Source organism: Ranitomeya imitator, chromosome 3 (assembly GCF_032444005.1).
Source record: "Ranitomeya imitator isolate aRanImi1 chromosome 3, aRanImi1.pri, whole genome shotgun sequence".
NCBI classification, from domain to species: Eukaryota; Metazoa; Chordata; class Amphibia; order Anura; family Dendrobatidae; genus Ranitomeya; species Ranitomeya imitator.
This window is the reverse complement of record NC_091284.1, coordinates 672,106,901-672,119,343: the sequence shown is the minus strand read 5'-3', so window position 1 is coordinate 672,119,343 and position 12,443 is coordinate 672,106,901. Positions and strand designations below refer to the sequence as shown.

General features: G+C 41.7%; 1 protein-coding gene across 1 annotated transcript in view; it reads left to right on the top strand.

Annotated features, from left to right (window-relative positions):
- Nucleotides 1-12,443, top strand: part of ARF3 (ARF GTPase 3) — an 80,953-nt gene that overhangs the window by 55,097 nt on the left and 13,413 nt on the right. The window contains exon 3 of the mRNA XM_069758346.1: nt 6,922-7,032. Within this exon, the coding sequence (XP_069614447.1) occupies nt 6,922-7,032 (111 nt within the window). The remainder of the gene's footprint in view (nt 1-6,921; nt 7,033-12,443) is intronic.

Below are 12,443 nucleotides of genomic sequence, written 5' to 3'. Positions count from 1 at the left end.
GCTGTACATGAGGAGGGGTTACATACAAATTACAGATATCACTTAGTCGACAAACTAACAATTTCAGACTGATCCAGAGGGGCGAGGACCCTGCCCTTGTGGGCTTACATTCTACAGGATGGTGGGGAAGGAGACAATACTAGCATAATAAACGGGACAAGATTGGTATCCCGATAATAAAACTGTTCAACTCGTCGTACAAAAAAACAAGCCCTATAACATCTATGTAGATGCAAATTGAAAAAGTTATGGCTTTTGGAAAAAGCACGGATTAAATTAAAATGCAAAAAACTAAATTTTTCCTATAAAGCAAGCTCAAAGGGTAGCCTTTCCCATACCCAGCAGATAATGGGTGTGTCACAGCCAGGATCTGCTTTTTACAGCTGCTGGTGGTGCAGAGCCTGTGACTGTTAACCTGTTAAATGCCACTGTCAATCTGACAGTGTCATATACATCGCGCTGGTATGGGGGCGCATCATTTTATGCGCCGCTCTGTGCCTGTGGGTTGCTATGGCAACACAAAGCTCCATTGAAGCACAGTTGGTGGTGGGCCTCAAAGGTGTATTATTAATAATAATAATTGCCAAAATTTTTTTAACTAAATGCTGCAGAGCCTGGCAATGCTGAGTATAGTTCAAGCCTTCAGACGATCGCAGGTTCTAGTCCCCTGAGGAGACTTAACAAACGCGGGGGAAAAAAAAAAAGCTTGAGCTAGACTAAAAGTTCAAACACACACCCCTTCTATTTCCCCGTTAAAAAAAAAAATAATTTTTTTTTTACACATACCGTATTTTTTTGGATTATAAGACGCTCAGAATTATAAGACGCATCCCAAATTTTTTAAATAAAATAGTGGTGCTTCTTATAATCCATGCGTCTTATTGCTTACCTGGGGTGGTGGCTGCGGTGAAGCGAGGTCCCAGGGTCGCTGCTGCAGGAGGCAGGATTGGGGTGATGCCGCAGGCTGGGATGAGGGGGTGTTCCGATGTGCGGCGTGCTGCTGCGTGGGTGTCCTGTCCTGCTATAGCAGTCTCCGGTGTTGCGGGGGCTCTGCCGACATTTTTTTTAAGGGGATATCCTGGTGAAGTTTAAAAAAAAAAAAAAAAAGAATCTGTCACCTCATTTTGCAGCTCTAAACTGCGGCCACCGCTATTAGGGGCTTATCTACAGCATTCTGTAATGTCACCTGAAAGATAAGAAAAACAAGTTAGATTATACTCACCCGGGGGCGGTCCCGGTTCAGGTCCGAAGGGCATCGCAGGCCCGGGTCCAGGGCCTCCCATCTTCATGCACTGACGTTCTTTTCCTTGCTTCTATTGTGGCTCCGGCACAGGGGTAATTCTCTGCCCTGTTGAGGGCAGATCAAAGTACTGCAGCGCAGGCGCAGGGCCTCTCTGACCTTTCCTGGTGCCTGCGCACTGCAGTACTGTGCTCTGCCCTCAACAGGGCAGAGAATTGCGCAGGAGCCGCGACAGAAGCAAGGAAGAGCACGTCATCGCATAAAGATGGGAGTCGCCAGACCCGGATTTACGGCGCCCATCGGACCCGGACCGCCCCTGGGTGAGTATAATCTAACGCCTTTTTCTTACCTTTCAGGTTACATCGGGGGCTTAGCTACAGCATTACAGAATGCTGTAGATAAGCCCCTCATGGCAGTGGCCGAAGATTATAGCGGCAAAATGAGGTGACAGATTCCCTTTAAATAAAAAAAAAAGTAAAATAAAAAAACTATGTAGTTGCTTAATAGAGGCATCTACCTGTCTGTTGTACCTGGCACCGGGCATTGACCACTCCTGCCAGAGATTCAGCTGCTCCCTGTCAACAGAGCAGCAGTTTCTCTTCTTGTTAACAATGTGGGACTGCTGGTGTCATGCCGGCTGTCAATCAGCATGACACAAGTAGTCCCGTACTGTCAACAAAAAGAGAAACTGCCGCTCTGTAGACTTGACGTCAGCAGAATTCTGTAACCGCTATTTGCTGCCAGAGAATGGCACCAGGCACAACAAGTAGGTAGGTAACAACTACCTGCCTGCTTACTGCTTAGTCACTTTTTTTTTTTTTTAAATGTCTCGGATATCCCCTTTAAAGGGAATCTGTCAGTAGAATCAACCCTCCTAAGCCGTCTATGTGGACATGTAGGTCATAGGAAGCTGAATACAATGGTTTATATATGCGATCCGATGTCTTATTCCAGAGAAATTTATGTTTCTCTTACTATGTGTAAATGAACTGTTCATGAATATGGGTCGGTCACAGGTCTGTATGAGAATCTGCCTCATGAACTCTCTTTTTAATTAAAGGGGGTATTAGCAGTGTGAGACATGTACACTGAACTTTGTCTCCTTCCAAGCACATTTGCTGCAGCTCTAACAGCTCTGCTGTATTACAACGCTGGCTGCCTCTGAGATGGTTAAGGTGTGACCGTTCTAATCACACCCAGCTCTGCAGTGAAACCACACCTTATCAAATAATCCTTTTAGGCAGAATCTCATGCAGATCTGTGTCTGTGGCCTGGAACAGCTCATTTACATGTAAGAAAAATATGATTTTCTCTCAGATCTCAAAGTATTTATTCAGCTTACTATGACCTGCATGCACATATAATGTAGATAAGCCTAATGACAGATGCTCTTCAACTTTTTTTTTTTTGTTTGTTTTAAACTGTTTTTTTTTTCATTGATTAATTTTAAGGTCTGAGACAGTGACTATATGTCAAGGAAAAATAAGCGGAGCTGTCAAAAGGGAAAAGAGAGGATGTGATGAGGGAGGATGCCCAACGGGGAGTAAAGTTCTATTTGTTACATGAAATTTATTGAGAACTTGAGAAAAATTGGGGTTAGTAGAAGCCTGTAGGTGCAGTGGTCGTGTGGCGGAGGGAGTATGGCTGCTGTAGTCTTCTCAGGGTGACTGAATTTATGCACCTTATCCGTTAATAAAGCCGATTAGTTTCTCCTTGATCATATAACCAAAAATTTGCCTTTTAACTTCTGAGAAGTCTAGTCTCGTTTTTTTTGCAAGCTGATGCAATAGTTTATATTTCTAGCGGTTAAAAAAATAAATAAAGTAGATAAGGGTTTGGGATGTTGTGGAAGCTTTTATTTAGTAAAGCCTCCCAGACCTTTTTCTTTAGGTTGTGTACTGATCTGTGACTGAAAGAATGAAGAAATATAGCTTAATCCAGACCTACATGATTTGGGGTAGAGCCACCATATATTATGGTACGTTTTGCCTGTGGATTGGCAGCCTCTTAAGCATCGGGATGATTTGTTAGAAACAGCCGAAGCAACTCTGGCTGTGGTTGCTATAGCTTTATCATTTATTTCTATCATCAAAGTGTTGAGTAAACTACTTGTGATGGGCGACCAGACTTACCGTAAGTCTGAATCCGATAACGTAGCACTATTATTTGATTCCCAGCGGGTGGTGTAGGTGAGATTACATCTGTGCTTGGCATGGTTTAAATGAAAATGGAGGATTGAGATGGTTCCTGGGGCATGATGGGTTTTGGTGACATCTCTGTTCAAATGGGGGTAAAGGTGGGATTGTATTCCTTAATAGCAAAGTAATAAAGTGTTTGAGCTATAGGTAACAAAACGCCTAAAAACTTTTTTAGAGGGAAGATTACATTTTTCTTGGATAGCCGGAAATAGGATGATGCCATCTTCATTAAATAGGTGGTGAAATCTGGCAATCCATGCACGGAAAGCTAGGATGGACTTCGTACCTGAAGTAAATTGAATGTTACCCCACAAGGGTGCTTAAGGTAAAACTGAATCATTAAGGGCAAAGGAGTATTTTAATGACTTCAAGATTTTGAGTGAGTGGAACGTTAGTGTTTGAAACGCGTTTTTGGGTTTGGGGAGCCATAGATAGTGTCAAGGATCAGTGGATGGCACGGTGGGGCCACCAGGGAAAGCCAAAAAGGTGGTTCAAAGGATGCATGATATGTTTATTGAGCCTGTTAGGCTGCTTGATAATATTTTGCCATATTAGGTTCCCCTAGGCCACCTTTTAGGCACTGGCTGTACTCCCTGTACTCAAGGGAGGCCATCTCTCCAAACAAAAGATTTACCGTAATCAATTGTTAGGTTGTTTTAAGGTATTGACATGGAATGGTAGCCGTGAGAACTCAGAATAGGTAAAGTAATATGCGAAGCAATGTCAGTTTGAGGGTGTGTGCGGACTATCCAGGAAAGCTGACATTTGCCCCACTTTTGAAGTAGCAAAGAAATGTACACAGCATTTAAGGGTAGTTTGTTGCCAGTGGGGATTCAAGGTTAGTGGCCAATTTCACGCCAAGGTGATTGAGTTGACTGGTGTGGTCCACTGGAATGTCTAGTTTTAATTGCATTATAGCAGTGGGAAGCGAGAAGTTCAGGGCTTAAGGTTATGATTGACCTCTAGACCGCACATTAGTTCAGTATTAGAAATTATCCATAAAGCAAGGAAGTTAGAGCAAAATGTCCTCTGTGAACAGAAGGCGTTTATGGGAGACTGACTCTATTTCTATGTGTTGGAGTTTTAATTAAGACAACTATTTCTAGTCAAGGGTTCAATAGTAAAAAGAATAGAAGGGAATGGGGCAGCCTTAGCGCATGCCTCTCTTGATGGAACAGGAATCTGAGGAAAAGCCTCTATATCATACTTGAGCAGTAGGGTGGCTTTATAAGGCTTTGAGTTTTTACTCCTCTGGTTATAGGTATATTGACCAATTCACTACTGTATAGCTTGTATGCTAATGACTACAGTATACTTGTGCAACTTGGGCAAAGATAATGGGCTTTTTTTTATATATAAATGTTTCCTTTTTTTTAATTTATTGAAATCCGTATACAATGACAAATAGTGAATTGCACTTTCTACTCTTTCTGCTTCTGTATAATCCAGAAGACCCACCCGTGTATATTGTATGTCTCCAAAACAAAATGTAAAACTGATGCGATCTGATCTATGATGAGGCTATATTCTGTATCTGTTATACGGGGCTTCAGGTTTGCTTTGCTGAAACTGGACTAAAAAAAAAAAATAATTTAAAAAAATTACCATAATGAAGCAAGGGATAAAGTTCTTTTTTTTTTTTTTTGGGGGGGGGGGGGGGACCTAAAATGTTTGTAAGCAGCAGCCCCTTAACTTGTTACTTCTATAGTGAAAGTGTTGCCCACTTTATTTTACTGAATGTGTTGGCGATGTGATATTGTGACGTTTTGTGGATGGGAGAACTGTCTGTGGTGAAGACGGCACTAACAAGGAGAACCTGTAATACTTGCTTACTACATTTTGTGGCGCTTACTAATAAATATTACAGGTTCACCTTGTTCTCCAGCATGTAGATTCACGTGTGGCCTACAAAACTCCTCCAGTTTTGATTAACTGCCAAAATTATATATAAGAAAGGTATAATATAAACCTATATATTCCCTATCTACATAATGTTTTAACACCTGCACTTACTCCAAAGATGGGCAAATACTCAACAAAACCATTGCGCTGAGCAACCCCAAGGACTGCTCATGTGGATGCTATATTAACAAGCAACCAATATTTTAACTACAGGGAAAACTGCGGTAGTGTTAATCAGTTGCGGACGTTCATTCAGTTAACCACCGCTAGCAGCTTACCTTAAATAACGTGTACAGCCCAAATGAAAGAAACCACTCTGTGCAAGGACTGCCACAAATATCGACAACTAAACCAAGCAGTTTATAAAAAAATTAATAATAAGGTATATAATTATTATATAGTGATAATGCATTAGAAAAACTTAACCTGTTTTGGTATGTATGAAAGCAATATCACGAGTGTGTGCTGATGCACTGGTCACATTGACTGCGCACATTAAACAAAACTGTTCATTTATCCATCAACATGATGGTAAGCAAATGGCAACATTTCAGGCACAAGAGCAATGAAAAATGTCTGTTATGTAACTCCCTGCCTTGGTGTACAGTCCAGAATCAGCTGTGTTGGGAGCATTGGTCACAGACGTGCGGTGAAGTATTGAGGGAGTCCTGTGCATGCACTGCCAAGACGCACCCCAATTGTCCCCCCAAATTTGGGGGAAAAAGTGTGACTTATGATTTGAAAAAAAAAAACAAAAAAAACAATAGATCTATATAAAATATATATGTATACTACGTGGCTGGGCAATATACTACATGACTGGGCAATATACTACGCGGGCTGTGCAACATACTACGTGGACATGCATATTCTAGAATACCCGATGCATTAGAATCGGGCCACCATCTAGTGTGTGTATGTATGTATGTATAATAAATATATATATCTCTATCTATCTATCTCAGTTATCAAAACTGGAGTCTTGTATACCAAGCTTGAATTTACACGCTTAACTAATATGCACCAAATTTATTAAAGGCTACATGCCTCTTTATAAATCTTTAGCTGCCCCTGTGCCAGAAAATGGAATCTAAAGAATCTGAGTGTAGTGTAGTTTTCAGCTACAATAAATGCCAGTATTCTGGCATATAATATTATTATTATGCCATTTATTCCATAGCGCTCTACATGTGAGGAGGGGTATACATAATAAAAGAACAAGTACAGTAATCTTACACAATACAAGTCACGACTGGTACATGAGGAGCGAGGACCCTGCCCGCGAGGGCTCACAATCTATATTGCTGTAATACTTTTGTGCAATGGTAATCTTCACCCACTTTTACACTGATCCATTCATTTTTTGACACCATGTTTTTTTAGTGAATAGGTGAGAAGTCCTACAACCATCCAACCCCATAACATCATAGTGGCCAACCCCAATAGCTTCACTAGTCCTGGTAGTCATATTCTCAAATGGAGAGTACAGAAGGAGATGAATGTTTTTCGTTGTTTATCTACTTCTTCCACTTTCCCATACCTCAACATTCTCAAATACTTGTACTGCTTTCTCCCCCTCAGGCTTCAATGTAGAAACAGTAGAATACAAGAACATCAGCTTCACAGTTTGGGACGTTGGTGGCCAAGACAAGATCCGACCACTGTGGAGACATTACTTCCAGAATACTCAGGGTGAGACGTTATATATTTTTTTTATATGTGTTATGTGACACACGCTGCTACTGAGCACAGCGCGGGAGCGCCGCTCTTAATGCGGATATTACAGGTCCACAATATCCGAAGGGAGCCTCATTTAGAGTACTGAGTGCAGTATCCAAGCTCACCACTGGGATTCTCCTAATTTCCCCCATCTGTACACTATCTTGTGCCTGAAATAAGCGAATACGTGACAAAGGCTCTGGTGGAGCCGAAACGTTGTTAATCGCATATACTGCAATATTCTGTTACGCTCCCATTATACTTTAATAAATTGGCACAACCTTTTTCATCATTATCCTAAGAGAGTGCGGTGAATCTAAATTTCATTATTTGTTGAACTGGACAAGATGACAACGATGATGATTATCCTTGGGTTTTCGACCAAACTACCGTATATACTAGAGTATAAGACCCGAGTATAAGCCGAGACCCCTAATTTTGCCACAAAAAACTGGGAAAACTTAATGACTCGAGTAAAAGCCTAGGGTGGAAAATGCAGCAGCTACTGGTAAATTTCAAAAATAAAAATAGATACCAATAAAAGTAAAATTGAGACATCAGTAGGTTAAGTGTTTTTGAATATCCATATTAAATCAGGAGCCCCATATAATGCTCCATACAGTTCATGATGGGCCCCATAAGATGCTCCATACAAAATACGCCCCATACATTGCTGCACAAATGTACAAACAAATGCACATACATTGCTGCACAAAAGCCCCATAAGATGCTCCATAGACACATTTGCCCCATATAATGCTCCACAAATGCTGATTATGGCCCCATAAGATGCTCCATAGAGATATTTGTCCCATATAATGCTGCACATGGCCCCATAAAATGCTCCATAGAGATATTTGCCCCAAATAATGCTGCACATGGCCCCATAAAATGCTCCATAGAGATATTTGCCCCATATAATGCTGCTCATGGCCCCATACAGATATTTGCCCCATATAATGCTGCACATGGCCCCATAAGATGCTCCATATAGACATTTGCCCCATATGCTGTTGCTGCGATTAAAAAAAAAAAAAAAAAAATCACATACTCACCTCTCAGGCCCCCGGAACTTGCTATATTCACCTACTCCCCATTCCACCGATGGGCGCCGCTGCTTCTTCCGCGTCCTCTGCACTGACTGTTCAGGCATAGGGCGGCGCGCACTAATCACGTCATTGCACCCTCTGACCTGAGCGTCACTGCAGAGGACGTGGAAGACACTACGGCGGCCGACGGTGGAACGGGGAACAGGTGAATATCGCGTACTGCGTTATACTCACCTGCTCCTGGCGCAGACCCTGCACGTCTGTTCCCCGGCGCCGGCAGCTTCTTCTTGTAGTGAGCGGTCACATGGTACCGCTCATTACAGTAATGAATATGCGGCTCCACCCATGGGAGTGGAGTCGGGTCCATATTCATTACTGTAATGAGCGGTACCATGTGACCACTCACTACAGGAAGAAGCTGCCGGCGCCAGGGACGCGCAGGGACCGTGCCAGGAGCAGGTGAGTATTATTAGACAGCTAGTAGAGAAAAGGTATGCAAAAAAATGGGATCACCAACACAATAAGATACCTGTGACCATAGGGATACATTATGCCCAGCACACTAGAGATCTAGCAGGTTATTTTTTTTCGAGTGAGATATTCTGTGTTGTCTACAGCCAGAGCTTGCTTTGTAAGGTGGAGACAGGCTGAGGTATACGGCTTGAGATTGCTACAGAAACACTCTGCATATACTATTACTGGTTTTCATTTGACTATAGGTGATGAGATTAAATTGGTACAGCGGATAGTGGATAGCTAAAAATCTTTTGGCTCACCATTGATATATTTTCCAGCACCTCCTTCAGACAAGTTTTGTGTGCTGTAACCTATGAGGCTTATGGGGCTGTTTAACTAGATCTCTTACTACTCTTTGTGTGCTTGTATTTTTCTTGGCATTTACTATATGTGTATCCACCTGTATTACCATGTGCGGTTATTCTGACCTAACAAGAGTGTCAATTGTGGTCATGCACTATTGTTAGTATATATGGCCCATCAGTGTATTTTCTGTGCAATATATTGTTTATGCTAAATTGTAGAGTGGACCCGCCACCTCTGCTCATGTGGTGGAGGCCTTGTAAATGTTTTTAATGTGCTTTGTGTGTTTTCAATAAATAAATTGTTACTTGGTATCTTATTGTGTTGGTGATCCCATTTTTTTGCATACCTTTTCTCTACTTGCTGTATCTTATGTGAGTATGCAATAGGTGATCCCATATCCTTATATTGGATGGTGCCCGCTCTAACGTAATTCTTTTATTATTAGACAGCTGCCGCTCCCCCTCCCCTACCGACCCCTGGGAATGACTCGAGTATAAGCCGAGAGGGGCAATTTCAGCCTAAATAAATGGGCTGAAATTCTCAGCTTATACTCTAGTATATACGGTATGCTGTGTTCGAGACCCTTCCTTCCCCTTATATGTCACTATTTTAATATACAGATCGTGAACACAAAATTGATTAAATTTAATCATAAAATTACTGATGGGATTACATTTTTTATATATATATCTATACATGGGCTAATTATATTTTGTAAGCAATCTGTGCAAAGGGATCTCCAAAAAAATGTCAGGATAGCTGATATAGAAAAAAAGGTATATTCAGCTCACCCTTTAGATGAATTTCCTTATGAGACCAGGAAATCTTGAGCACGGATTCGCGTCTCTGCCAGACACCTAGAGATGCACATGTGGAAAAAAGGGAATCCAGCTCCAAGAGAGGATAGCTGATATGCATGTCAGTAAGGCTGGTTTCAGACTTGCGTACGGGAGAGATGCGGATGGCAGAGTATTTCCTCACTTCTTCCTCCCTGAAATGCCGCCTATGCTCTGTCGACTTCTCCTCGCGTCCTATGGTGCCCCGCGTACCTATCTTTATCATTGGGTACGCAGGAACGTACGCTGTTTGCGGATGCTTCCGCATGCGCCATTTGGACGCTGCGCTGACCGCAAGAAAATGCAACATGTTGCGTTCAGCGCAGCGGCCTAACGGCGCATGCAGAGGCACCCGCAAACAGCGTACGTTCCTGCGTACCCAATGATAAAGATGGGTACGCAGGGCACCGCAGGACTCAAGAATTAGGCGGGGTTTCAGGGAGGAAGAAGTGAGGAAGTACTCTGCCATCCGCAGCCCTGCCGAATAACTTTTTATGTTTTTTTGTTTTTTTGTTTTGTTTTTTTTTTATTTAAATTTTAGCTGACTTCAGTTAAATCTGCTCATGTTCTGGCTCCTCTGCTGTAAATGTGTAAATTGAGTGTGGTTTAGTATCTTTTGGTTGTAATGGAAATCCTCTCTCTGCTCTTACTTCCTGGTGAGCTTAGGCTTATACTTATAGTCTGAGCAGAGTTACAATGTTAACCCCTTCATGACATCAGCCATACATGTATTAAGCAGCGAGCCCACCCAATACCCGGCTTCAAAGGAGATTGTGATTTCTGCTATATGCAGCAGCAGCGATCAGACGATCGCAGCTTCAAGTCCTCTATGGAGGCTAACAAAAATAGTGAAGTTCAAAAAAATAAAAATGATTAACTTCAAATCACTTCCCCTTTCCGCCATCGAAAATAAAGATTAAAAAAAAAACACATGGTATCACTGCATTGAGGAAAGTCGGATCTATTAAAATATAAAAACAATTAACTCAATTGGTAAACACCGTAAATGAAGGAAAAATTAAAGAATGCCAAAATTACTTTCACAATTCTACAAAAAATGTCGTACCAAGCAATCAAAAAGTCACATCTATCCCACAGTGCTACTACTACTAATAGCTTTTAAACTATATCCTGAGAACTGAAACCATCACAGGTATGTAATCAGGAGGGGGGAGACCAAATTGCATAGTAGGCCAGCATTAATTAATTAGCTAGACAATCCAAAACGTAGGATATAATACAGAGAACAAGGAGTCAAAATAGTCTATTAGGCTATGTGCACACGTTGCGTATTTTGATGTGAATCCGCAGCGTTTTTTGACGCGAAGAATTGCATCAAATCTGCAGTGTAGTGCACAACCAATGTTAATGGGAAATCTAGAATTAGTGTGCAAATGCTGTGGAAAAATCTGCGCCGAATTGCAGCGTTTAATTTTCCGCAGCATGTCAATTCTTTTTGCGGATCTGCAGCGTTTCTGCACCCGTTGACTTCCATTGATTCAGTCAAACCCGCAGCAAAACTGCAGGTGTAAAAAGATTTGCAATTTTGCTGCGGAGTAGCATGCAAAAAACGCTGCAGATGGGGAAGAGGAAGAGTGTGTAGGCGGAGACTGTGTGTTGAGAAGATGTGCGTGTCTGTCTGTCTGTGTGTATCTGCGGGGCTGTGTGTTTGTGTGTGTAGGCAGGCATCGTCCAATGGGACTACTAGTCCCATCCGGCTATGTCTGCTGTCACATAGAACAGTGACAGCATTATCCGATAATGGGATACTAGTCCCAACATCCGGCTACTGTGTTAAATAGTAAAAAAAAAAAAAAAAAATACACATGCACATACAGTACATACTCAGCAAACAGCTAATCCCAGACGCCCTCGATCGCCGGCAAAAAAATTTAAATAATAAACCAACAGTTTACTCCCTGTTCCGATGTAATCCATTTAATAACAAGTGTCCCACGACGATCTCTTGTGTAGAGCGGTCACATCAGGAGATGTGACCGCTTTTCTCTGCTCCGGTGATACAATGACAGGAGGTCATTGTATTAGGAGGAAAATTCTCACACAGCTGTAGTGCCGTAAAGTGAGAGCATGAACTCCGATGAACTACACTGCAGGAGTATTATCTCCACTTTAATCAAATTATAATCTAGTGCCAGGGAAAAATCATCAAAATATGTATCATGTAATCCCTTTAAAAAATATCTTAATTGAAAAAAGTGTTAAAAATACCCTCCCAGTGCAAAACAACACAACACGATAAAGGTCAAATCCCTAATCTTGCCTGCTGTCCCTTCCTATCAGCGGGGATTGGCACCCTATTAGATACGTTTTTTTGGCACCCCCAGTCCACGACAGCTGTCCCAAAATATAGCCCTGATAGTTCCCTAATATGCTATAGGTGGGAAAACAGCAAACAAATAAAAAGAGATGAAGGGATAGTGCTTATTGATTAAAGAGCAGTAGGTTATTGTACAAATTGGCACCCTCATATACCAATGACGTATACTAGTATACAAAAAAATCCAATATAACTCTTGTGGGATCTATATACAATAGATATACATCATGGACCCTTTACAACTAGTTGAGACCTTTACTCAAAACCAAGGGGCCATAAGACTAGCTTTTCAGCATGGTTTAAACACAAACAATTCACCACATTGAGTGCAAAGAAATA